Source organism: Balaenoptera musculus, chromosome 20 (assembly GCF_009873245.2).
Source record: "Balaenoptera musculus isolate JJ_BM4_2016_0621 chromosome 20, mBalMus1.pri.v3, whole genome shotgun sequence".
NCBI classification, from domain to species: Eukaryota; Metazoa; Chordata; class Mammalia; order Artiodactyla; family Balaenopteridae; genus Balaenoptera; species Balaenoptera musculus.
Window position 1 is genome coordinate 55925816 of NC_045804.1, and position 25960 is coordinate 55951775.

At 47.5% G+C, this 25960-nt stretch overlaps 1 protein-coding gene across 2 annotated transcripts in view; it reads left to right on the plus strand.

The window, feature by feature from the left end:
* LOC118887536 (protoheme IX farnesyltransferase, mitochondrial) overlaps window positions 1-25960 on the plus strand; it is a 108427-nt gene that overhangs the window by 69951 nt on the left and 12516 nt on the right. For both annotated transcript variants that reach the window (XM_036838417.1, XM_036838418.1), the window contains 2 exons: window positions 1512-1582; window positions 24084-24316. In XM_036838417.1, the coding sequence (XP_036694312.1) occupies window positions 1512-1582; window positions 24084-24316 (304 nt within the window). The remainder of the gene's footprint in view (window positions 1-1511; window positions 1583-24083; window positions 24317-25960) is intronic.

Below are 25960 nucleotides of genomic sequence, written 5' to 3' on the forward strand. Positions count from 1 at the left end.
CGCAGCTTTTTCGTAATAGGCAAAACCCGGAAACAACCCAAATATGCAACAAGTGAATGGATGTACAGATTGTGGTATTACCATGTCATGGAATATTAACAGTGAAAAGGAATGACCTATTGATACACTCAGCGATAGGATGAATCTCAAAATAATTATGCCACGTGAAAAAAAATGCAGACAGAGGGCATATTATTTGATTCCATTTACGTAAAAGTCTAGAAAATGCAGATAGTCTGTAGGGGCACAGAGTAGTTCCGTGTCTGCCTAAGGATGAGGTGTGGATGGGAGGGTGGGGGAGGGGCCTGCAAGGAGGCATGACCAAGCTTCTGGGCAGATGGATGTGTGCGGTGTCTTCATGTGGTGGTGGCTTCATGGGTGTGTACATATGTCAGAACTTAACCAAATCATATATTTTAAATACATGCAGTTTATTGTATATCAAGTGGACCTCAGTAAAGTTAAAAAAAAAAGATTGAACCAAAAAATGGACAATCTGTATTTTCATTTACCAACTAGAGTGACACTGCTATCATGTGAAATCAGAAACAGACTTATCACCTTTTAAATGCTGTCATTCTTGACAAGTGACTGTTGTATTTGCAGCATTTCGATTTCACCTCAGGTGCAGCCACATTTCCAAGTGGTTCAGGCAGGCGCCATGGGGATTGAAAGGAGGAGGGGATCACATCAGGTCAGAGGTTCAGGCTTCAGTTAAACCGGACCTTAGTCTTGCAGGAAGGGTCGGGTTTGTGAGGGGCTGGGAGTCTTGTGGGCGGGTGCAGGCGTGGGGGAGAAGCGGCAGCTCTCGGCCTGCCTGGCAGCAGGGTCGTGCCACGCTGCCCGACGTCGGTAGGTGAGAGCACCTGTTCTCATTTGCTGCTGAGGAAACTAAGGCTCCTGACACTAAATATTTCCTGCAGCCTCAGACCTAGAAGCCACCTAAGTCTCCATCCCCATGGGCACTTTGCTGTGTTCATAAGACAGTGACCCGTGTGACACCCTGGTCTCAGGTGTACGGGAGAGCTGTCCCAGGCAGAGGGGCATGTGGCCCTAGTCTCGGTGTATCCCCGTCACTTGTGTATGGTTTCATCTGGCATCTTACTCCCTTCAGACCTGGCTTTGGCTCTGGTGGCCCATTTCCCGTGGTCACCTGGTTCTTGGTTGATTCACAGGCTTTGGGATGTGTGAAAAGTTCTGAAATCGTGGACGGCACTAACGCTCTAAACCTGAAACACTGGCTTTGAGGAATGCAACTGTGTGTTTAACACGTGGTTTTCAAAGCGGGTAAAAGTAGAACTGTGCATGTTCCTGACAATTAGTGCATATATTTTTTTTAAATGTGTCTCTCCCAGAGAATTTTCCTCTAAAGAGTACCAAGAGTGTGAGTTTGTAGTATCAAAATTAAAACGAAATTTACTGTGGAAAAAAACCTGTAGAGCTAAAGCAGAAGAGAATAATTGTTTCACACTGTATTTAATGTTTTCTTTTGTTTTGTTTTCTTTTTGCAGTTTTTTGAGGTTCCATTTGATTCAAACATGAACAGGACAAAGAGCAGACCTCTGGTTCGTGGACAGATCAGGTAAAATCATGAATGTCAGTCTCCTCCATGTTACAGAACATTCATTTGCTTGTCTGTCCTGAATCATTTCCCAGTATTTTGCCTTGAGTTGTAAAGTGAAAAGAACACCCCACCCCCAAAGGGACATACGGGGAGGGGGACATGTAGTGCTCTCCAACTCTGACCAAAGTGCAGGACTCGCAGCTCAGAATGGATCTGAGATGGGCGGTTTTGCTGTGGGAATAACTGACGCGATGGATTTCCTTACTAGACTCGGTTTTGAGACGTGGGCTTGTTTTGCTCATAGTGGCTAAAGGTAAAAACGTTCCATTGACACAGGTGATTTCAGACAGACCCATACAGGGTCTCAGCAGAAAGCTCTGTCTGCAGCCTTATGTTTTCAGATGAACTGAGAGCGCTGTTAGACCCCGAGCAAAGCACTGCGTCCCTTACTCTCCTCTCCACCAAATTCAACTAAGTGGAACCAAAAGGCATATAAATATTTTAATACCACTAATGGTTAATAATTAAACATTTTACTTCCTGGAGACCTCAAAACCGGCATTTTAAAATATTTTTTAACGTCTAATAGGCAGCACAAGCCGAGAAGAATAGAAAGAGCCAGTGGTTCATACTGCACGACTGCTCTAAGTCAGAGAACCCTCTGTCCACCTGTCCCGGTGGAGCCCTCATGGAGCTTCAGGTTTATTGGCGTAACGCTTGTGGATCAAATAATCATACATCCCAAGCAAAACAATAAAGGAAACAAATTCAGATGCAGTCAGATGTCTGTGTAAAAATAATTTTTAGTATTTGCTGCTTTCAGCCATTCAGTTCTTAAATGAATCTAAATATTGAAAAGGGCAGTAGATCCAAATGAAAATACCTAAGAACAGAAGTCTCATATCTGACTGATATTTTATTTCCCTTTTTGAGATCTGATGCAGCTCTCTGCTGTCTTTATGTTTAGAAAGTGTCAGAAGCACTTTGATTTGAGTAAAGTCGTTTTAGAGGGCACATGTAAGCCCTGTAAGCCATCTTAAAAGCTAAAAGGTGCTTCTGCCACTGCTGAAATCACAGGTAAGCTCCTACTTGTTTGGAATTTCTGTCCAGGCTTTTTTCCTCAGTGAAATCGTACTCCTTTAGGACCAAGGGAAACGGGATAAGCCCAGCAAACAGCCATTAGGCATGGAATGGTCATCAGATAGAGGCCGTCATTCTTCTAGTAGCTCGTCTTACTTGGCCCAGTGTGCTCATTTCCTTGCACCCAGGAAAGCACAGTCTCTCAGTACATCCAGGAGGGAGGAACATCACGGCCTTGGTGGCTGGTGTTGGCAGTGCCCTTCCGATAAAGGAAGAGGCTACAGTATGATTATTAGTCTTGATAGACTTGTAACTTATCTTTTGTTTGCAAGATGACCGAGGCGGAATCTCATTTATGATAATGAACCTTAATTGCTCTTCTAGAGGGCAAATTATAGGCCTGAAAAAGCTAGACTCAGACTTATTTTTCTAGCTAGGATGTATTTTATTAAATAGGTACAAGGAGCTATTATGAGTCTGGGGCAAAATCTTGCATTGAGAATCATAGTTTTAAAACTGAAGACTTTATATCGTGCCATTTAGTGTTTACTGTAATTCAGTAAATTATTTCCTTCTACACAGATGTTTTATAAATGAGTGGCCGTAGGTGTATAGTAGAAAGTCTTGTAGACGACCTTTAACATTTACCTCTCAGCTTTGGTGGCTCTCCCATTCATAACGGCTATTGGGCCTTAAGTCCAAAGCCTGGCCAGTTCACTCTGAAATTCTCTTTTGGTGTTTACTGTCCCGTTTGCTTTGGGCCAGTATGAATCTGTACAGCCTCGCAGACTTAGTCCACAGTTTGGCAGGTGAAGTGTGATCCCTGCCACTGTGGATGGGCAGCGGTGAAGTGAATCTGGGGAAGAAATTCTTAAAGGTCTTTTGCTGATGACAGCCTGTGTCCGTAGCTTGGTTGCATCCATTTGGCAGACATACTGTAGACATTTATTTTCATTAACTTTTTCAAGTAATGGCAGTTTTTTTGAAAATTTTTGTTTAAGTGAACTAAATTCTATTCTAGGGAGTTAAAGTAGTATAGCGATCCTGAAGGAAAGAAGCACATGCCTGGACTGGTCGTTCTGAGAGCTCTCGAGGAGCCGGGGGAGTCCCCTGAAGGAGCTCTTTGCTTGTGTGGACCGTCGGTGCAGTCTGCACGCGCCTGGCTGCCTTCTCTGCGCTCCTAGGCTTCCCTCCTCGAAAAACACGACAGGGAGCGTCCAGAGGTGGCGGAGCAGATAGTGCCTTCTTGCTTACTTATTTTATTCTTTATTCCAGAAGGGATTAGAGGCTTCATAAGACTATTAGTAAAGTAGAGAAATATGTAAAGAAAGTCGGGGTTACAGAAAATAGAATGGGGATAAATGGTAAGATCACAAGAAAAGCTTATCAAATTCTCATAGTTAATAAGGTTGAACTGTAAATGTCATTCTACATTTCCTGGTGAAACCACACTTACATCATAATGAAAAGCATTATACGCGTTATTTGTATTTAATTCTCACTATAGCACGGTGAGGTAGAGGCTTTTAAATCCCTCCCAGTACTCACGTGAGAAAACTGGGGATCCAAGTACGATGAATAAGTTTGGCCTCATCCACTTGACTCCACACCCTGAGTTCCTAACAGCTGCACATAACTCTCTGTAAAAGTCTCTCTATCCATGAGAAGAAAACACCACTCCAGGGAGACCAAACTTCTGCCTCTTAGTTCTTAAAAAGTAAGAAAGAAGGGGCACTTGGATGATATTAGAGGAGCGTCCTCAGTGACTTCTGTAGAGGCGGCAAATCATGGATTTCAAAGGCGTCGCTGGGTACAAGCCAGAGACAGGACACTGAGCACCAGCTCCCAGTGGGACCCACGGCGAGTGCGTGTGTGGCCTCGACACGAGTGGGGAGGGGGATCAACTCACTGGCCCTTCAGCCTGACCCAGGGTTGAACCGACATGGTGGAAAGAAAGAGGAGAGCAGCTGCCTGCGCGAGTGCGTCCCAGGTGAGGGCCATGACCAGAGATGCTCAGGGACGGCACTCTGCCACAAGTGGGACCGGCATGTGGGCTGAAGTCGAGGGGCCCTTCCTCCCGGCTTACCCAGGACGGGCCTGCTTTATACCCGTTGTCCCAGCAGAACTGTGGAAGGTGTCCCCTCTCCCTGTCAACAGTGTCCAGTTTGAGTGGTGACCAAATGCCACCTACATGAAGGGAGTGACGGCGGCAATTGTGATGTTCACAGAATTCCCTTACTTTTAAGGGTGTTTCATACAAATGCCAATTGTTTATTTTGCCTCGAAGAGAAGAAAGAGTGTAAATGGAAGGCGCGATGTACCTAAGTCAGTTTGCGGGTAGACACTGTCATACCGACCCCTTTAAATAGCTCTTTATTCAGTGACTCTCAATATCTTTATGTCTTCTAAATTGGAAAAGATAAATAAGGTCAGCTGACTTGTTTGGACATTCCTGGCCAGACTGTCGTGGCTTTGGTCATCGTTGTGCGGGGGGAACCTGGGCTTAGAGCTCCCTTTCATTCTCAGAGAACACACCCGAGAACTCACCTGCCGCACAGCAGAACTCACCTTGCCGGTGAGCAAACCCACTGAGGAGGTTGAATCTGCAGACTCAAAGTCAAGTAGTGAAGGTAAATGTCAGAGGAGTTGACCTTCTTATCAAGCAAGTCATATAATCCCATCATATTAGGAAATAATGAAAACATCTGTGTGAGACTTTTGAAAATTGTAAAGCACTATAGAATTTAAAGACTCATTCAGTTTTTCAGAAAAAAGTCAGATTTGGTATAATCCAATTTTAACTTGATGATCGGAAAAAGTGAATTAGCGATTTTTAAAAACTACGTAATAGAAAACATCTCAGTCTTCAGATCTTCTTCGTGTGGTCACTGCAGTCTAGGAAAAACGTTCTCTCACTCACTGAGCCTGGGCAAGTCAGTGAATGGCTCTTCCCACACCACCAGTTCCTCACGTGCAGGGTGAGATCGTATCTCCTACCTTGTTCATCTCGTAGCATTGTTGGGGGGACAACGTAAGATCGATAAAACCATGTAAACTGAAGTGCATTGTTGGGGAGCGGGTTTGACACTCCAGAGGAACGTAGAGTTGTTTGCAGAACTTTCATCTTTTTCCAAACCTGCTTTGAAATACAAATATTTTCATACTTATCAGGCAATAACAAAAAAGAAATTCAGATTCGTTTCAAGGGATGGGGAAAAGGAAGCAAAACACTTGGCAGATAAGGGAACTCAGAAAATGAAAGTGCATGTTTCCATTTTCACGGTTAAGTTGGTCCAGCCCGTGGCAGGTTAGTGAATGCTTCGCTCATCCTGTCATTATCAGGACGCGTTTACGGAGGATGTCGTCCCTTAGAGGATGTGCTGGTTGCTAGAGTGACGAAGAGGCAAATGACATGGGCTCCATTCGTGGAATCCCGTTGGAGAGAGGGGGGCACACAAGCATGAGGACCCTAAGTGCTGTCCAAGGTACAGCTCACTCAACAAATGTAATTTTTGAATACACCTGCCAGGCAGACAGGCCCCACGCCAGACACTGGAGGGGTAGTGGTAGAACGTGTGCTGGGGGTGCCAGGGGAGGTGGGAGCACAGAGAACCTGACCCAGACCGAGGAGGTCAGGGTGACCATCAGGGAGTGGGGTCTTGAAGCTGAGGACGGAAGGGTGAGTAGGCACGGGGCCTCCGGCTCTCCTTTCTGCTCCTGCCTCCCCTGTCTGCTCCCTGTCACTGGTCCTCTTCCCATCTCACTCCTCCCCTGAGGTGCTGCCCTCCACACTGCTGTGCCCACAGCCCAGTCTCCTCTTCCGAGCCTGGACCCCTTGAAATTCTCTTCTGGGCGCCCTGAGACATCTCACATTCCGTAAGCTCATCATGTTCTCGCCCAAATCTGTCTTTTTCCTTCTGTGCTTGTTAATTTACGTTCTAAAGTCAGGCACCTGGAACTCATTCTAGACTTTCTCTTTCTCTTATCCCCTTCATCTGACTATTCAACACATTGTGTCTTTTCCGCCACCTGGATCGCCCTGGCGCCTGCCCTTTGACCATCCTCCGTTTTGTGCGGGTGATTACAGCAGTGTCCCAGCCGCCTTCTCTGCCTTCTCACTCACCCCCTCTCCATCCATCTTCCACTCAGCTGGCAGATAAGCATCACACTGGTGTCTGGCTTAAAACTTTTTGGGGTCTTCCAAACATATTTGGGGGAAAAATGTGTTTTAAATTCTTTACTATGTCACACAAGGCCTTTCAGAGTCTGATCCTTCCTAGTCCTTCCGGCCTCATCCCTCTGTTCTCCTTTTTCTTCACGCTTTCATGTTGTATTGTCACTAAGTGGAATTGCTGCGTTTTCCACCAAAGTGCCCTGCTTTCTCTGCCCCCTGCCAGCTGTGCTAGCCTTACCCTTCCATGCCCGGTCGGTCACTAAGTGGAATTGCTGCGTTTTCCACCAAAGTGCCCTGCTTTCTCTGCCCCCTGCCAGCTGTGCTAGCCTTGCCCTTCCATGCCTGGGTCGGTCTTCAGCCAAGTGGGGCTGCCTCGGACAGATCGCTCTGTCCACACTCCAGTAAGCGGGTGCTGGGGTTTGGTCTTGGTGGCTTTCTTGTTCTTTGTGCTTGTGTCTGCCACTGCACCACTCAGCACACGACACACCTGTCCTTGGGCGTCTCCCACTACCATGTGGTGAGCTCTTCCAAGACAAAGACTGAGTCTTCCATCTGTTTATGTCCAGTGCATAGGATTATGTATATAACACGAACATCCTGAGGGCCTCATGTGCACCAGGCACGATTTTTAATGCTGCGACACAGCAGACAACAGAACAGACAAAAACCCCGGACGTCATGGAGCGTTCTTGCTCGCCATCACACGTGGCAGTGGCAGATCTCTTGGTGCTGAATGAGGGATGGGCAGGTGGGTGGACGGACAGATAGACATTAGAGAAGTGGAAATGACCTCCAGGCGAGGGAAGTACAGACACCGAGGAGTGAATGACCTGTGACATCAGGTGACGAGAAGGACGGGAGTGGAGAATTAATGAGAGAAAGTGAGGCCGAAGGTTCGAGGGAGCTTGCGGACCTTGGAGGACAACTTGACTTTGGTAGGTGGAGAGGCAAGCCAGGACCTGCCAGGCAGGGTGGGCGTGGCGAGCAGAGGAGCAGAGCAGGAGTGCAAATACGTGTTTCAGGATGGAAACAGATGAGCGGGCTGGACTTGGTGTGAAGGGCTCCTGGAGGAGAATAGTGAGGAAGGAAAGCTGGGAAGCAGGGTGAGGCCAATGTGCCTGCCAGCTGAGCTGCGAGGGCCGCCTGGAGGAAGTGGAGTGCTGTCCGCGTTGTCCTGGAGCTCCTGACTTGCTGGTCCGCAAGGCAGGAAGAGACAAAGGTCATCCCTATTAGGAAGGAAGAAATGAAACAGACAAATACTATTGTTTACCTGGAAAATTCAAAGGAATTGACAAAAAAACTGGGACAACTAGTAAGTGAATTTAGCAAGTGCACCAGATACAAGGTAAGTAGGCAAAAACCAACTCTAGGAGTTGCACTTCTGGGGTGACAGCTTGAGCTGCCCCGGAGACCCACCCCCAGTGAGACCAGGCCAGGCAAAGAAGTGTGAGATCGTAACACCCCTTCCCTGAGCTGTAACCCGTCTGCTCTCGACCTCTCACTTTTCTTAAATTCTGCAGCCCTCTGTGCCAGTACCACAGATTCATTATAAGGTAGAGAAGCAAAGCAGGCATTAGGACACAACCCCCAGGGAAGGTGTGGCCTCACAGCCTCACGACCACAGCAGAAGTCCATGCCTGTTCAGTCGACGTTAAGACAGAAGGGCACACGCCCTGCAGGGAAGCAGAACCCTGTAGAATTCTCCACCTCCCCTCTGCCGAGTCGTCTCAAAGGCAGATGCTCTGAGCACCCAGCCACCTAAATATAGACTTTTCTTTTCTTTTCTCTTTTAATTTAACTCAGCGCTTCTCAAACTTTAGTGGACTTAGTCATTATTTTCCAGATTTGTACATATATAAGCTTGCATGTACTTTATGGTTGACTCCGGTGGGTCATGAAGGATGATTTTGAGTAGAATATATTTCCACCTTAGGGCTGACCGACATAGGCTGAATGAACTGCAGCTCAATTGTGTCTCAAGGAAGGGAAACGCACCCAATCCTCCCAAGGTGTCGCTCGCCAGGCTTCATGCTGTTGCCTTTCTTTTTTTTTTTTTTTTTTTAATTAATTAATTAATTTATTTTTTGGCTGTGTTGGGTCTTCGTTTCTGTGCGAGGGCTTTCTCTAGTTGTGGCAAGCGGGGGCCACTCTTCATCGCGGTGCGCGGGCCTCTCACTATCGCAGCCTCTCGTTGCGGAGCACAGACTCCAGACGCACAGGCTCAGTAGTTGTGGCTCACGGGCCTAGTTGCTCCGTGGCATGTGGGATCTTCCCAGACCAGGGCTCGAGCCTGTGTCCCCTGCATTGGCAGGCGGATTCTGAACCACTGCACCACCAGGGAAGCCCCTGTTGCCTTTCTTTTTGCTGAGCTGCTGTTTGTCTCTGTTGCTTCAGATATTAGAGAAGGTGACACTGAATACATATTTAATAAACAAGGCAGGACTTCCCTGGTGGTGCAGTGTAAGAATCCGCCTGCCAATGCAGGGGACACGGGTTCGAGCCCTGGTCCAGGAAATCCCCACATGCCGCAGAGCAACTAAGCCCGTGTGCCACAACTACTGAGCCCACGTGCCACAACTACTGAGCCCACGTGCCACAACCACTGAAGCCCGCATGCTTAGAGCCCGTGCTCCGCAGCAAGATAAGCCACTGCAATGAGAAGCCCGTGCACCGCAATGAAGAGTAGCCCTCGCTCGCGGCAACTAAAGAAAGTCCACGCGCAGCAACAAAGACCCAAAGCAGCCAAAAATAAATATTTTAAAAAAATGAATTGAAAAAATAAAATAAAATAAACAAGGCATAGTAAGATAATTGGCTATTTTTGAAATAGTCAATTACAGTAAAAACACACCCCTTACATCTTAGGCCATAGAAATTTTCTCTAATATTTTTGAGGATCAAAGGAAAAAATCTTTACAGCTAAAATGCCATTTGATGACCATAAAAATCTATGAAATTGAATTATTATTTGCTTCATTTTCTCAAGGAGGATACAGAGGACAGCACTTTTAATTATCTGTTCGTTACCTACATAAAATACCAATTCTGTGTGTCTAAAATTTTTACAGTTGAAAAAAAGAAGTGTCAACCATTTGGGACTGCTTCTTATGTCTTTCTCACTAGGGGAAAGAAAAGGCATTTTTATATTTAGATGGCATGTTTGAATTCATCTTAACTCTTTCAGGGACCCAGTTATGAGTTATTCCGGTGGTCTCGTCTAGCGGGCGCTGTGGCTCACAGTAATTGCAGGTGGTTGCTAGAGACATCCTTTGCAGCTTCTGTTTCCTGTGGAAACACTTGACCCCATGGCTTTCTGCTTTCTACTCCGGCTCCGGGGCCTTTATGGTGGAATTATTTATCAGAGTCTTTAATGGCTCGGGGGCCACTTGGTGAACTTGAGTACGTTGTCCCCACGTCACTTAGGTGCATCCCTTACACACACCGCTGGTCGCGGAGTCTCGGTGCATTTGGTAAAGAGCTCAGCGTCTGCGTCTGAGGACGTCTGGAGAGGGGCTGCAGGGGTCAGACGGCGCTGTCTTACCTCCAGGACCGGCTCCTCTCTGCAGACTTGACCTCTGTTAACTGGGGGCCACACCCCTGCATCTGTGCCCCTGAGGCTGAGTGTCGGCACAGCCGCGGCACCGCCCAGGGGACCACGGCTCTGGGAGCCTGGATGACTTGGGGTTGAGCGAGGCAAAATCAAGAAGGAATTTGACACCTCTGGGCCCCCCGTTTTTCTGCTGTTTTGTATTCTCACAAGTAACTTCCTTCCTTCCTGCTGCTTACATGTCACACGCGTATCCAGTGTCCTTGAACGCCCTCCGTGTGATGAAACTCTGTATTGACTTGCAACCTTGGTCCTAATTGGATAAAACGGATTTCGTAGCTTTTGGGTGGCCGAGGGGAGGGCAGATGATGATTGGTTCAAAGTGAATGTCCTCAGTAGTTCCTCCTGAGACAGCCCTCGTTTCTTCCGGGGAGGATGAGACCAGGTGCTTCTCCACAGGTTTTTGCTGTCAGCATCTAACACTTACTTTTGGCGGCTGGGGCCCCGTTTCTCCTTCTGGTCCCCAAGCTCCAGCCCTAGAGGACAGCTTGCAGAGCACAGGTGCCTGGCTTAGAGGCTCCCTGGGCCTCCCAGGCCCTCTGCCCCGTCGGCTCCTTTCCTTCTGACTTAATATTTGGACAAGTGGTCCTTCTGTCATAGAGAAGAGTGTTCAGTCAGCCCCTCCGTCTGGTTTTTCTTCTCTTTTTACAGCCAGACTTCCGGAAAGCATGGCACCCCTCACCCCTCCCACCCCCGTGTCGAGGCTGCTGCCCTCTGCGCTTCCACCTCATTCCTCTCTGCCTGTTGGGTCTTCAGGTCCCAATTCCACTTAAACTGACTCATCATAGACATGGAACCCTCAGCCTTGGCCCCCAGGTCTTCCGGCCGAGTCCTCTGTCCCAGTTCCCAGGCCCAGCGTGAGAAGACTTGCCGGCCCGAGTTCCGGTCCAGTGCCCTGGGCCAAGGGCACGGCTGGTGGGGGCAGTTAAGCGGGGCGGGGGCGGGGATACGGGGCACAGAGAGCACCCGAGGCCACTCCTCCGGGGCAGCTTTCCAACAGCTTGAGCCCCCCGGCCCTCATTCTCCTTGGCCACCTTCTAGCTGGGGTCCGCCTCCGCCAGCCCCAGAGCGCCCACCTGACGTCGGATCCCTTCTGTGACCTGTAGTCAGAGCCTCCGGAAGACCTGGGTTAGGCGCTCACCGTTTGCCTCAGTGCGCAGACCTGTGTGTCCTCTCACTGCCCTCCTGTGTCTGGCAGCTCTTCTGTAGGAGGGTTTCCTGGTTCTGTCACAGCTGCAGTTCTCTGTTTTCTGTTCACTCTCCCGTGTGTTTTCAAAGAAGACAGAGGGATACATCTTTCTCTGAGTTGAAGTCCTTCAGACTTAAATTTCTTATACAGCTTATATATTTTTTTTAAGTAATAACCTTTTTTCCTGGTCTACCCTAATTAAAATTAATCTTTTTTAAGAATGTCAAGGCCAAATGTATCTTCTCTATATTTTAGAGTTACATAATTCCCTTGTCTAATTCATCAAAAATTTATTGATTACCTAGAATGGAACCAGCACTGTCAGTTTTATTGTTATCGTGCTCAAAAGGCTTATAATCTGGGTGGAAAAATTAGCCAAATGCATAAAATGCTTAGCAGACAAGACGGGGCAGCCTATAAACATGTGTTGACGGAAATAAATGAATTGGTACAAACAAGAAGGTCTCCGGGAGGTCAGAGAGGGAAGATTCGGATAAGGACCAGCTGGGCAGTGAAAGCTTCCTGAAGAAGTCAGGCGTGGGCTGGGCCTTATTTGTTATTTTGATTCCGTCTCCCTTGAATTATCCATTTTCCAGCTCGGTCATGTTGACAGGGAAAGACTACATGTCAGCGTTAGTTTCCCCAACTTAATGGCTCCGACGAGAGTGGTCCATAACTTGTAAGTGTGAGGTGTGTGGGCTGTGAGCCGGAGAGACACAGCGATAAGAGCAGAGTGGAAGGTTACTCAGAGCGGATGAATCAAAGCACTTGGAATTGGGGGCCGCCCATACCTGGTTTTGAAATGAGTGATGAAGATTGAGTTTTCGGAGTGAAATGAATGGATTGTTTAGTTGGCATTATTAACTTAAAGAACGGGGTTTAGCTGAAGTATTATAGGGATTTACAGGAGACACTTTTCACATTTACTGAAGGTTTTACCAGTAAGCACTTAAGCAAATGTAAACATCTTGCGGGCTGCAGGGGACCTGGGAGTGTTATTCATTCCCCCCGTCACGCTGGTCTAGTAGACACGTAGCCGGCCCGGGTGAAGCTCTGCAGAGCTTCTGGGTAGTTACGATTAGTCTCTCGTTGTGTATATAATGAGAATGTAATAAGAACATAAACATTTTATAGGTGTAGAAATTTCTTTTTTTTAGTGTTAACCAGTCATTTGGAGTGGCAGGAAGAACAGATTTGGTCTCAATAATAGTGGTACTAACAGACAGAACTTTATCCTTAAAATAAAATCATTCAACGTATGAACCATGCTAGGAAGAACCAGCAAAAGGCCTGTGTGCACGTCGTTGTGACAGGTCATCACAGTGGCTGTATGAGAGGAACACGGGAGTTTTCTGATAGTTAACATGCTTTTCTCTCATTGTCATAAGAAAAAAGAAAGAAAGCATTTATGAAAGCATCGTGAGTTGTGAGCATTTGTTGACAGCAGTCCTGGGGATGGGGGAATCCTTCAGCCCCCAGGCCCCTTTTTATAACCAGACAATACTTAGATATTCTAAGAAACATGAATATACAGAGTAACTATCGTATCGTAGCGACATAGCCAGTACCTTGCAGTCACGTGGGAAATAAGTCATAGGAGCAAACACTCCTTCTACTAATAACCTGGAGTCATCTGGTCTAATGTCCTATCACTTTATTTCCTCCCTTTTCAAATAAGATGATGATGTGAAAAGATTCGACACCATCAAATGCTACTCCCATTGACTGCTGTTACGGGAGCAGTAGTCTTAAGATCATGTTCTCTCTTTTGCCTGGTTTGTAAAGGTTTGTTTCAGCCAACATTTTGGGCCCCAGCCTTAGGTACAGGGCATGTAAAGATGAATGGTACAGAGTCGCACTGAAAAAGTGTACGTCGGGGATGGGTAGACAAGGCAGCAGAGGAGGTCAGTGTGAGACCAAGAAGTGCTGTGACAGCAGAGGGCACGTGGACCACCCATGGGGGGCGGACAGGGAGGAGAGAGGGGTGAGGGAAGATGTCCTTGGAGGACGTGTTTTGATGTCAAGGCTGAACTTGGGGGATGAGTAAGAAACGGCCACACCAAAGATAAGAGAAGTGTCGCCGGGGGCAGGGTGTGGGGTCGTCCTGGGGCAGAGGAGCTGCATGCACTCGACAGCAGAGACCTTCCACCTAGACCACAGACTGCAAAACAGCAGCCCCCAGACCAGATGCCGAGGAGGCACTTTTTTGTTTGGTACACTGCTTTTCTGCAGTTGCCAATGTTTAAAAATAGAAAATTTGAACATAAAACCACAGATTTCTAGGCTTCTCTGGCTCGCTCCCACATGGAATCTGCCCGAGCAACCTGACGAGCAGTTCCCACGGTCCTCACGCCTCCTGTGTTTTCTTAAGTCCGCCCACTTTACGCCTTCACATTGCCAGCCTGGTCCCTACGGATGTCCGTGTTTGCAAACACTGTCCTGGACCAAAGGCTCCGGTGCCAGGCGGTGCAGGAGATGCAGTCTCCCACATCTGCACCCTCATGTCCAAGTAGCTGCAGTGCATGCAGCTTCCAGCAGTCTCCAGCGCTGTAGGGATGGATACTTTATTTCCTAGCTTCATTTTTTATACATTGTGTTTTATTAAAGCTTCTCAAAGACTCCTAACAATTCACTGACCCTAAGTTTATGTAGGTGAACAAAGCTGCTTTTTTTTTTTATAGATTCCTATAAATTAAAAAGGGAGGGGGGTCAGAGAATTAAACCATCTGGGTCAACCAGGAAAAAGGAAAAGTATGTGTCTCCCACCTAGGCAAGCCTAGGTGTTCCTCCCGGGGGCCTGGGGGTAATGGAGGAATTCCGTAGGTGGTCCCGCCCTCAAGGATGTGAGAAAACACTGAGATTGGACCACTACACTAGGAACTTGGTTTTCATGGAGGAGATCGAACAATAGGAATCTTCTCTTTGAAAATTCCAGAGTCTTCGTACAAATAACATATTCTTAATTTGCGCTGAATCGATGTAGCGTCATTCAAGAGGTAACCATTCGCTTCCTCCCTGAGTTAGAAGGCTGAATCTGAGAGGTCAACAGCGGGCCAGTGTTCCTTTGAGTGGTTTTTTTTTTTTTCCCCTAACCTATCTTTCTTATCTTCCCCCTAGATTAATAAGATTCTTCAGTCAGTTTTCAAAAACTCATTCAGCTCAGACCTGCTTTGCTTTCCTCCTTAAAGTTTTACTTAATGTAGTACCACAGTCCCCATATTTTAAATATAATCATGCCAGAAATACATACTTATTCTTGCATTTCTCTTAAACATGTTGTAAAATTTAATTTTTTCTTGAAGCAGGTTACCATCATTTTATATATAACTGATAGTCTTTCAAAAATTGCTGTAACTAATTTCCTTTTAAAATATATTTTGTGTCCTCATTGTCTTCACATATTCCTTAAATTCTAAATTTACATCAGTCCCCTGCTACCTCCCAGTATCTATAACTTGAGACTTGTTCAGAAATAGAAAATTCCTAAGTAAGATTCTGGGGGGATATTTTCAAAACAGTTATTTGTTAAGACTCTTCCCAAAAACTCAGGTCAAAGCTCAAATGTGGGATTTATGTAGGAAATTAAAGTTAAATTGGCTTGGTTTGATTAAGGTTTTGAGTTTTCTTTTGTATTTGAAGAAAGGGAATTTCGTTTTACAATTTAAAAATCATTTATTCCGGAAAAATAACCAAGAAGTATGAGATTAATTTTTGTCTAAACCAATTACCTGCAGAGCTGCTTAAAATATAAAGCCTTCTTGATTTAATGTAACATTTCATAGACCTCTCTGACATATTACTTAAACAGAAAGGCCACATTTCTCCAGTAAATTATTTAAAAGTCAGGTAATTTAAATTACATTTAAGTGTAATGAGTAGGTATCATATTAAAGCTTGTATTTTCTCATTTGTTCCTAATTTCTATAGATTCCACTTTGATAGAGCTACTAAGGATTGGTCTTTAGCAAACAAAGAAATACTAGATTTTATGGGAGGAATAAATAATTCATAGAAATGTGTTGACAAATTCCCCTCCCACTCGTATCTCTTAGTTTCTTTTCCACGGTAGCCTTGGCCAGGAAAGGCACAAGCAGAAAGACCTCACGCTGATGCTCAGTAGAAAGATCTCTCAATTTAAAATGTAACTCAGTTTTGGATGTGAGTTTGGAAATAAATCATCATTCCACCCTCAGCGTGAGCTGTGAACCTATTTGCATGAGTGAGTGAACGGATACAAAAGAATTTTTTTTAGCTCAAGAAAACTGCTAGATCTTTTTCTGCCACCATTCCCCGCCCCCATCAAGTTGTGCTGTTTTCCTTATTCACACATTTTTTTTTCTGTTTTATTGACAATTAGGAATGTTTTGCAGCATTGTCACACCCCGTTCTCACACCCCATTCCCCTGCTTTTCTGATCTTTCCTTTATAAATTCACTCCAGCAACATCCACTCACAGAGATATTAACTCCTCGGTTCTTAATAAAAGCCATCACAGCTACTGTGGTAGACGTGTAAGCGCACATTAAAAAAAAAATGTTCGGGGGCTTCCCTGGTGGCACAGTGGTTAGGAATCTGCCTGCCAATGCAGGGGACACAGGTTCGAGCCCTGGTCCGGGAAGATCCCACATGCCACGGAGCAGCTAAGCCCGTGAGCCACAACTCCTGAAGCCTGCGCACCTAGAGTCCGTGTTCTGCAACAAGAGAAGCCGCCACAGTGAGAAGCCTGCGCACCACAACGAAGAGTAGCCCGAAGAGTAGCCCCCGCTCGCTGCACTAGAGAAAGCCCGTGCACAGCAACGAAGACCCACTGCAGCCAAAAATAAATAAATAAATAAATAAATTTTTAAAAATGTTTTGCAGATGATCAACCTAGTTTCTCCTGGTTCTGGTTTATTTTTTTGTAATTTGCTGTAATAAAATTAAATTCTTAATTTAAAGTTATAATTGGAGATAGAAATATTCTGCCATTTTAATTGTTATTAGAAACATGCTTCACAGCCATCATACATTTATAATTTATGATTAAGAACTGACATTCTTGAGTATATATACATGAGTTTTCATATTCTAGTATATATCCGTTACGTCTTTATAATTTTGAAAAAATAAATCAGGGGAAACAATTTATTGCAAGTTTATCAGCCTCTACCTCCAGCTCTATTTAAATAAGTCCTCTATTTAATAACTCTGTCTCGTATCACCTGTTCTTTTTCTTATAGCTGATGTTGCAACTTCAGAGTTCATAGTACTTGTGTTTGTTTAACGTCTGTCTTCCTTTCTAGACTAAACTCTGCTCTCTGTCTTGTTCACGGCTGCTGTACCCACACCTAGTGTAGCGGCTGGCTGTGTAGGCAGTGAGAGATTTGAATGAATAATGAATGAACACCTTGAGTGAGCACTCTTAAGTGCTTTATTTACATTATTGCATGTAATTCGTAAGCAATTCTGTGGCGTAAGTGTCTCCCATTTCACAGATGAAGGAACTGAGGCCAGCAGGTTAAGTAATTTGCTCCAGGTCACATAGCTCCATGGGGTAAAACCCCTGCCTTCCCCGTGGTCTTGTTACCGAACCTTATGTGTAAGCCAGTTTGACTCGGGTTGCAATCTTGCCATCAAAAGAGTCCTAATACAACCTGTACTTTACAGTTCAGGAATAAGGACCAGAGAGGTTAAATAATTCGCCCGCTTTTATATAGATAGTTAACATCAGAGTTATCATGCGAGAACTCGGAACCACCTGATTGCTGTACACCGTGCTTAGTTATGCCATATACAGAAACCAGAATGATAATATGAATAAAGAGTATCAAAGCATTTTCAGAAACATTTTTGTTGTGAAAATGTTCCATGGGACACAACGGTAGAGAGAGCACCCTGAACCCCAGGACACCCATCACCCAGAATCAACAGTTATCAAGACTGTGCCACACTTGCTTCATCCCGCCCTTTCAGTGGCCAAAACACATCAAGCCACATGACTAGGTTAGATCAAGGTCTTTGGAACAGAGGGGTTGAGGGGTACAGCCGAGTTCCTGCGTTAGCTGATGGCAGGTCTAGTTCACAGCGCTGAGTGCTTTCCACTGCAGTGACATTCATGTAAGGACAAGTGAAAGTGGGCGACTTACCAGGCCAGCACGGTCAGCACCGGAAGGGTCCTGTGGGCTCAGCCTGCGTCAGCTTGGCCAGACGCAGGCCAGGCAGGACCGGCGTCACGGTGGTGATAGTGTAGCGGTGGGTCTCCAGATCACCTGGGTTCCTAACGAGTTCCCAGGTGATGCTGCTGCTGTGACTGGTCCAAGGACCATGCTCGCGACAGAACCACAGGTGCAGAGGGTCTGCCAGCAGGTCCCAGCGAGACCCTCTCCCTCGGGTCACCGCAGCCCAGGGAAACCCAAGGAAGCTTCCTGTTCGCCTTCCTTCTGGTCTTACCTCTAGAAATCAGGCCTCCGAGTACCACCTGAAGTGTGGATGAACTGCTGAGGAATTTAAGTGAGGAAAAAAAATGTCAACAAAAATTTTAAATAAAGAACAAATAATAAAAGGAGAAATAATGGGGGGCGGGGGGTGGGGTGGGGTGTCTCTCCCCAGCTTTGGGATACTTTCCAAAACCCATGAACAGGGAGACTAGGTGGGTTTTTTGATCAAGGGCTGAGCAGTGTGATTAGCAGGAAGAGTGCTCTGAGTAATTGACCTAAAATAACAGGAAATCAGTCTTTGACAATGTTGCCTTTCAGGTCTCTGAGATTTAGCTCTGAGCACATTTTATGAGACTAAGGCAGAAAATCATAGTTGTATTTAACAGAGATGAGAAAGGAGTGCGCTTTCCTAATCTTTTTCTGTATCAAAAATAGATCTCTTTATTAAAACAGCTAAACTTAAGCAACTTTAATATCGCCATGATATTTAAGGCTTTCACGGTAAATCCAACTTGAAAAAATAACCCAGATACCACTTGATGTATTTCCTCTTTATTCTTGCTCGTCCTCTTCCTACTTCCGGCTTCAAAAAGAACCCTTCGCTTCTTTTACTGATGTATTTTCACTGTGTGCAAAGATTCTAACCAAAACCCTGTGGGTCACCCTTCGTTTACTTAACTCTTTTATTCTGCCTTATTTGAAACAATGCTTCTCTTAACTTCCAAAGTTACATAAAATGTAACAAAAGTGATCAAAAAAGTCAACAAAAAGGAGACATGGGAGAGACAAGGAGAGGGAAAACCAGGAGCTAATAAACACGGCGGCGCGATCGCCCTGGGGTCAGCCGCCGAAGGCCGCCTGGAGGAGGGGGCCCGGCCCTGCTGGCCGGCTTTACCCACCGTGGGTTTGGGGGTCTGGAAGGTAGATTACGGCTACTGGCTACCTGAGTGCTGTTTCTCTCAACTGAGCATTTGATAAAACTGGTGCGGCGGGGTGATCGCGATTCATTTTCCTCAAAAACACGCCTAATGGGGACCTCTCTCGTGAGGGGAGTGAATGCTGGCCCTGCTGGCACGCAGAGGGCTCCTTCTCAAAAGCAGGTCTGATCGTTTCCGTCCCTGATTTAAGAAGCAGAGGGAGCTTCGTGGACTCTGCATCTGCCCAGAGACCTCCCCGTGGCCCTCCCGACCTCTGCTCTCTGACCCCTCTGGCCCCCAAAGCACGCTGCCCCACCCTTTGCCCGCCTCCCATCCGTCCGTCAGGGTTCGGCTTCAACATCCCCCGAACTTCCCGTGTCCGCTCCGCACCCGCGCTCACACTGGGCTCCTGCTCCCGGAAGGCTCGCCCCTCACTGGACTGTTCCCACCTGTTTCACTGTCTCCCACTCTGGGTTAAGCACCCCCAGGATGAGGACCATGTCTGTCTTGCTCACCGCGTTACATCCCAGGTCTGTCCATTTTTTCAAAGAAATGGAGTGCTTCCCAGTCGTCTCCACGTCAGGGAATGCAGCAGGACGTTAGGCCACGTGGGCAGTGGGGTGAACTGAAGGAGCTGTGAGCCCACAGGAGGTTGCTGCCGGCTGAAGACCCCAACCGCCCAGCGCCCTGCAGCCCCCCGAAGTGAGAGCGCCAGTAAGTGGTATTAGACCAGTGCCCCCCGCGTACCAGCTAGAGGGTGAACCCCGGGTTACCTGAGTGAGCCCGCAAGGAAGCCCGAGTACAGGTCCTGGTTCCAAGTCTCAGTTTCTCATCTGTAAAATGGGGATAATACTATCTACCTCAGTAAACTTGTTTGACTTTGTTCATTTTTGTTTTGTGTTCAATGCCGCCGTGCCCAGTGTTGATACAGGTTCTGGGAATTGGCTTTCTCATATACTGCTGGTGGGAGTGTAAACTAGTGTAAACTCTTGGGTACAGGCTGGGGTACAAGTCAAAACCCCTAAAAATGTTCATATCATCTGACTCAGTGATCTGGGAACTTATCCTCAGAATGTATCATAGTCAGAGCTGTGAACAACGACCTGTCTATGAGATATTCATCCCAACATTATTTCTAATTAAAAACTGGAAAAATGCTGTGTCCAAAAAGACATACTGATTGAATTAACTGCGGTATATCCACGGAATAGGCCACTATGTAACTATTAATGATAATGGTGTAAAATAATTCTTAACTGCATAGGGAAATTATTAAGATATATTGAAAATAGAATAAGCAACAAAACCACAATTCATTGTGTTCTCAGTTGTTTTTTTTTTTTTTTAAAGAGCCAAGCAAAGCAATTCTTTCTTTCTTTCTTTCTTCATTTTTGGCTGCATTGGGTCTTTGTTGCTGCACGTGGGCTTTCTCTAGTTGCGGTGAGCGGGGGCTGCTCTTCGTTGCGGTGCGCAGGCTTCTCATTGCGGTGGCTTCTCGTTGCGGAGCACGGGCTGTAGGCACGCAGGCTTCAGTAGTTGTGGCATGCGGGCTTCAGTAGTTGTGGCACGCGGGCTCTAGAGCACAGGCTCAGTAGTTGTGGCGCGTGGGCTTAGTTGCTCCGCAGCATGTGGGATCTTCCTGGACCAGGGCTCGAACCTGTGTCCCCTGTATTGGCAGGCGGATTCTTAACCACTGCACCACCAGGGAAGTCCCTGTTCTCAGTTATTTTTAAAGTAGATGTATCATTGGAAAAAGGCTAGAAAGCTATAAACCAATGTTTCTTTGAAAAGCTAATTTAGAATCTTTTGTGTGATTTTCTGTCCTTCCAAATTTTTGGAAATGAACATATGTTACTTTTATGGGTTTTCTTCCGCCCTCTCTCCCTCTCTCCCTCCTTTCCTCAAATATAGGGGGGAGAGTAAGTACTTCTTTTTTAATTTTTTTAAATTTAATTTTATTTTTAAAAAATTTTTATCGGAGTATAGTTGATTTACAATGTTGTGTTAGTTTCAGGTATACAGCAAAGTGAATCAGTTATACATATACAACTATCCACTCTTTTTTTAGGTTCTTTTCCCATATAGGCCATTACAGAGTATTGAGTAGAGGTCCCTGTGCTGTACAGTAGGTTCTTATTAGTTATCCATTTTATATATAGTAGTGTGTATATGTCAATCCCGTCTCCTGATTTATCCTTCCCCCCCCCCTTATCCCCTGGTAACTATAAGTTTGTTTTCTACATCTGTGACCTTACTTGTGTTTTGTAGATAAGTTCATTTGTACCCTTTTTCTAGATTCCACATATAAGTGATATCATATGATATTTGTCTTTCTCTGTCGGACTTACTTCACTCAGTATGACAATCTCTAGTTCCATCCATGTTGCTGCAAAGCACATTATTTTGTTCTTTTTTATGGCTGAGTAACATTCCATTGTATATAAGTACCACATCTTTACCATTCCTCTGTTGCTAAACATATATGTTTATGAAAAATAGAGCACAGGAGTATACACTTCACAGAATTAGTCATTGGGGCGCTTTTACCCACAACATGAGCCGACCCCAGGCTCCTTGGACCAGGAAGGAAATGGGTTCCCTGAGTACCCGGGCGCTGAGAATGGTCATCCCTACCTGGGTGGATATCCTCATTTTTGTTTACATGGTTTGTCAACCTACCCAATTTTCATTCGTGCCCCTGAGCACGGATTTAAACACCAAACTTGAGTCTCATGATTTTCTGTGATTCCGACAAGGGTCAGAAACTAAACTTCCACGTAAAATCGCCTATCTCAATAAATTAAATTCACGCTCACTTTTGTAAAAGGGCTTTTTACAACACTAATACCTTTGAATCCAACTGGCTTCCACAGTCCTTGGAGAAGGAGTGAACAGCCTTTTTTTTTTTCCACAAGGTCCAATTCAGGAAAAATAAAAATGTTTATGAGCCACATTTTTCTTCCACCCAAATAAAACTAGCTTTTCAGAGTCCCATAGGGGAAAAAAAAATCTGTTCTTATAAGCTATAAAGTACCTGATTGAAAGAAGAACAGCGGTTACAATTTTTGCACTGCTTCTTAGCCATTTCAGTTCTACTTTCTGGACCAATGTGAGAGGTGACCCCAGGTGTCTTCCTCCCCGTGCCCCTGGAAAACTGTGTGTTCTGCTCTACAGGGAAGCTAGGTGGTCTAGGTCACATGGTGTGTATCACATGGTGTTATCCACGTCGCAGCAGAGAGAAATCTGCTTCAGTAGGTGTGAGGGAGAGAGTTGGGGCCGATAGCAGAGGGAGGGATGGGGAAGTCAAGGCTAGTTTGGGTTTGGAGGGGATGGTCAGACCTTGGAGAAACGTGAACAAGGCCGTTGACATGAGGATGTGGCTCAGTGGAGGGAGAAGGTGAAAGACAGACCAGGGAGGGGATTACACAAGAGCAAAACTGGAGCGTTTACCTTTAAAAATGAGAGAGAAAATGGGAGGAAGAAGTCAAGATGAAGTATCCATCACTCTTAGTAAGAGGGAAGGATGTCTGTTGAGGGGTTGGGGGCTGGAGGGGGTCTGGGGCCCTGAGAAGTAGGAGAGAAGTTGCCACCATCACGCTGAGGACCGGGAAGGGAGAAGAGCCCTGGCTGAGCCCCAGCGCGGTGGGCCGTCGGGTGGGAGTGTTGGAGGGGGGCCAGAGCAGCTCGAGGGCCTATGGGAGGCGTCATGCATGCACAATGCAGAAGAGGTGGCGGAACGGGATGGAGATTCACCCCCCGGGGTTGAACACGTGCCGAGTCTCAGGTGTGGTTCCTGGTTCTTCATCAGCGGCGCCTTGACAACAGCATACCCCTTGTACAGTTTCTCTTTCCATCAAGACTCCCATTTGGCTGGATTCCACCTGCGGGCCCAAGTGGTCACAGCCTGGGAGGAGGGGGTCAGTGCCGGTCCCCACATCAGAGTGGGAGCCAGGATTCTGCAAGGGCCCTTCCCCCTTCACGGGCTCCCGCCCCGAGGGCCCCTGGTCTCCAGCCCGTGGGCTCTCCTGCTCCCCGGACCCCCCCCCCCCCGCAGCTCGTGTTTTTCCTCGAAGGACAGGCAGGCAGTGTCACGGACGCGGCCGCACCCACACGCGTGCCTGCAGGACGCGAGCCGGCCTCCCTAAAACCAGAGCCCCCTCGGAGCTGCACCCGTGACGCCTTCGTCCCCGCGGGCACGTGCTGAGGCCTGCGAGTGAGCCATGGCTTCTCCAAGGAGGAGACAGGCTCAAGCTCCCTCCTTAGGTTTCTTCAGGGGAGTAAAGAAGCATGCAGATGGGCAGGGACTAGTAGATGCAATTTATCCACACTTCGGAAAAGCCTTTCACAAGAGGCCCTGGAAGTCCACTTTCAAAAGCAGGTTCTGCTGAGAAGCAGGCTTGCGGTCATCTTTAGCGCTGTAGACTTTTATCTGACAATTTACGTGTAGGGCGTTGTGCCACCTCTTTTGAAAGCTGTGTGTCCATAAACCACGGTCTGGCCGGGCAGCGCGATCACCACGGGCGGCCCGTGGTGTCTCATTGCCGGCACAGAGCTGGTGCCGTGCTGAGCCTGTAATTTATTACATGTAGTGGTACTCAGACACACTGTCCTTACGCATTAGTACTAACTGGGTGATGTTTTTAAATAAAGAATAAGTAAATGGACAGAACGGCTTCCAGAAGTAAGATACTGGTTTTTGCCCAAATCCTAAATCCTGGGTTCCGAAGGGTTCGTCTGTCACGTTCACTTAACTTCCCACCAGCTGTGCAACAGAACCGCGTGCAAAGCGGGTGCCGTGTCGGGCAGCCCTCGCGTCAGCCCTGGGAGGAGGCGGCGGTCACTGCTGCTCGGATGAGGCCGGGGAGGCCGGGAGGTCCGCGGCCTGGGAGGTGGGGCAGGGCCTCGGCGGCCTCCACCCCCTTCACTTCGTTAGTCCCGGCTGGCAAAGCCAGGAGGAGCAGCCCGAGCTCCTGCAAGCCAGTCCCTCCTCGTTCTAAACGTCCTCCGGAGGATGTCCTGGTTCAGGGCAGAGGCCAGGCCAGCCCCGCCCCCCAGCTCGCTTCCCTGTACCTGTGCCCCACGTCGCGATCGCCTGGAGCTGAAGGTGACGGCCCTGTGTCCTCTGCTCTCTTCCAGCCCGTTGCTAGCTGTGTCCTTTGCCGCTTGCTGTGCAGTTCCGGGAGTCGCCCTTCTGACCTGGGGCGTAAACCCACTCACCGGAGCTCTGGGGCTCTTCAACATCTTCCTGTACACCTGCTGCTACACCCCGCTCAAGAGGATCAGCATTGCCAACACGTGGGTGGGAGCCGTCGTGGGGGCCATCCCTCCCCTCATGGGCTGGACCGCGGCCACGGGCAGCCTGGATGCTGGTGAGTGTCTCTGCGCCTCTCCACAGACCCGGGGCCTGGGTGCTGGCCCCGCGAGCTCAGGGGCTCTTCCATGCGCTAACACCGCTGGTCAGAGGCCACTGCCTTCCCTGAGCTGCGGTACTTGGTGGTAGGTGCCGTTCCGTTCGGTACCAGTCCTTTGGCAAGTGTGCGGTTGTGGCCGTCGGAAGTATCGAGCGCAGAGCTGCAGGGAGACCGTGTCAGCCTGGCTTCCGGGTGAACAGATGCTCTCACCGGTAGGGAAGGGCCGAGAGAAAACAAAGGGCAACAGGTAGAATGAGAAGAAAGCACCTGAAAGTCAGGAGCCAAGGCAGGCCTGGTGCTGCGTGGGGTCGGTCCCGGTCCTGGAGGAGGTGTCAGGGCCGGCCCGCGCACAGCGGATGCTGCCCCGTCAGCAGGCCTCCTGCACCAGCTCTTCGCTCCCCCAGAACCAGACTATTTTCCCTTCTTAGGAGAGGACAGACTATTTTCATTAGTTTCTAATTTATTTTTATATGATTTGCTTACATTTTTCATGCTGTCTACAATAAAACCATTGAAACATTCCTCCAGTTTTTTGGCTGGGATGTCACAAGTAAATTTGTGGGGTGAAAATAGCTCCTTTTTACCATCTGTAAGGGAAGTTTCACAGTCTAATTAGTCAAGTAATTAGTGTTTTTGACTGACGCTTAGGAAGGAAGTGGTGAGGTTTCCTGCAATATATGTAAGTACATATTTTTCACATGAGCGATCAAAAAGCTGTTGACCATAAACCGTTGCCCTAGAAGCCACGTTTCTGAAACGTTTTTGTAAAAGCTCTTACACTCCCATTTGGAAGCTTACAAAGGCAATTGCACCTTTACCGGATTGTCTCTTACAATGGCTTTAATATCCTGTAAATATTGGCGTTTCATGAATCTGCGAATATAATATTCGAAACGTACGTGCTCGTTTGTTCTGTGATGAGCCTGAAGCCAGTCTCCTGTGAGCGGGAGACGGCATCAGCCCCTCGGTGAAGGGCTCGGCCCTGGGGGATGGGGCTTGGGTTCAGAGCGCGCCCGCCCTTAGCTGGCTGCCCTTCAGAGCCAAACTTGACCTCCTTACGCGGTGTCTCCTCGCCTCCCACCTGGGGCTAGAAAGACCCTTCTCATGGAGCTGTTGTGAGGATTTGCTGACTTGTTATTAAATCTCCCTCAATCATAAAGCTGGTGTTAATTAGTACAGATGAAGGAAGGTTGTGAGATGTGATTCATTGGCAGACTCTGAGCGGTTCCCGATTGTTCCCTGGCCGTTGTTTTGGGACAGGCAGATGCCTCCCGGCTTAGCGGGGAAGAGCACTGGGTCCATCAGCGATCTGTGTCTTGGGTGAGGGAAGTGGGGGGGAAAACATGGACGGCTCTGGTATCCCTGGACCAGATGATGCATGAGCTCCCCCCACCCCTGGTGTCAGCTGTAAATTTAAAGAGCCCACCTGGGTATTGCCGAACCTCCTGGTCAGATTCCTGCTGCTCAGTTCCGCCTGGATCCCCACCCTTGACCCAGCTAGCCGCCCCCTGCTGTGCCCTCCAAGCCTTTCCAGTAATCGCCCGGACACTGGAAAGCAGGCGAGTCGCTCCCAGGCTCTGCCTCCCCGCCCGCCCCGCACTG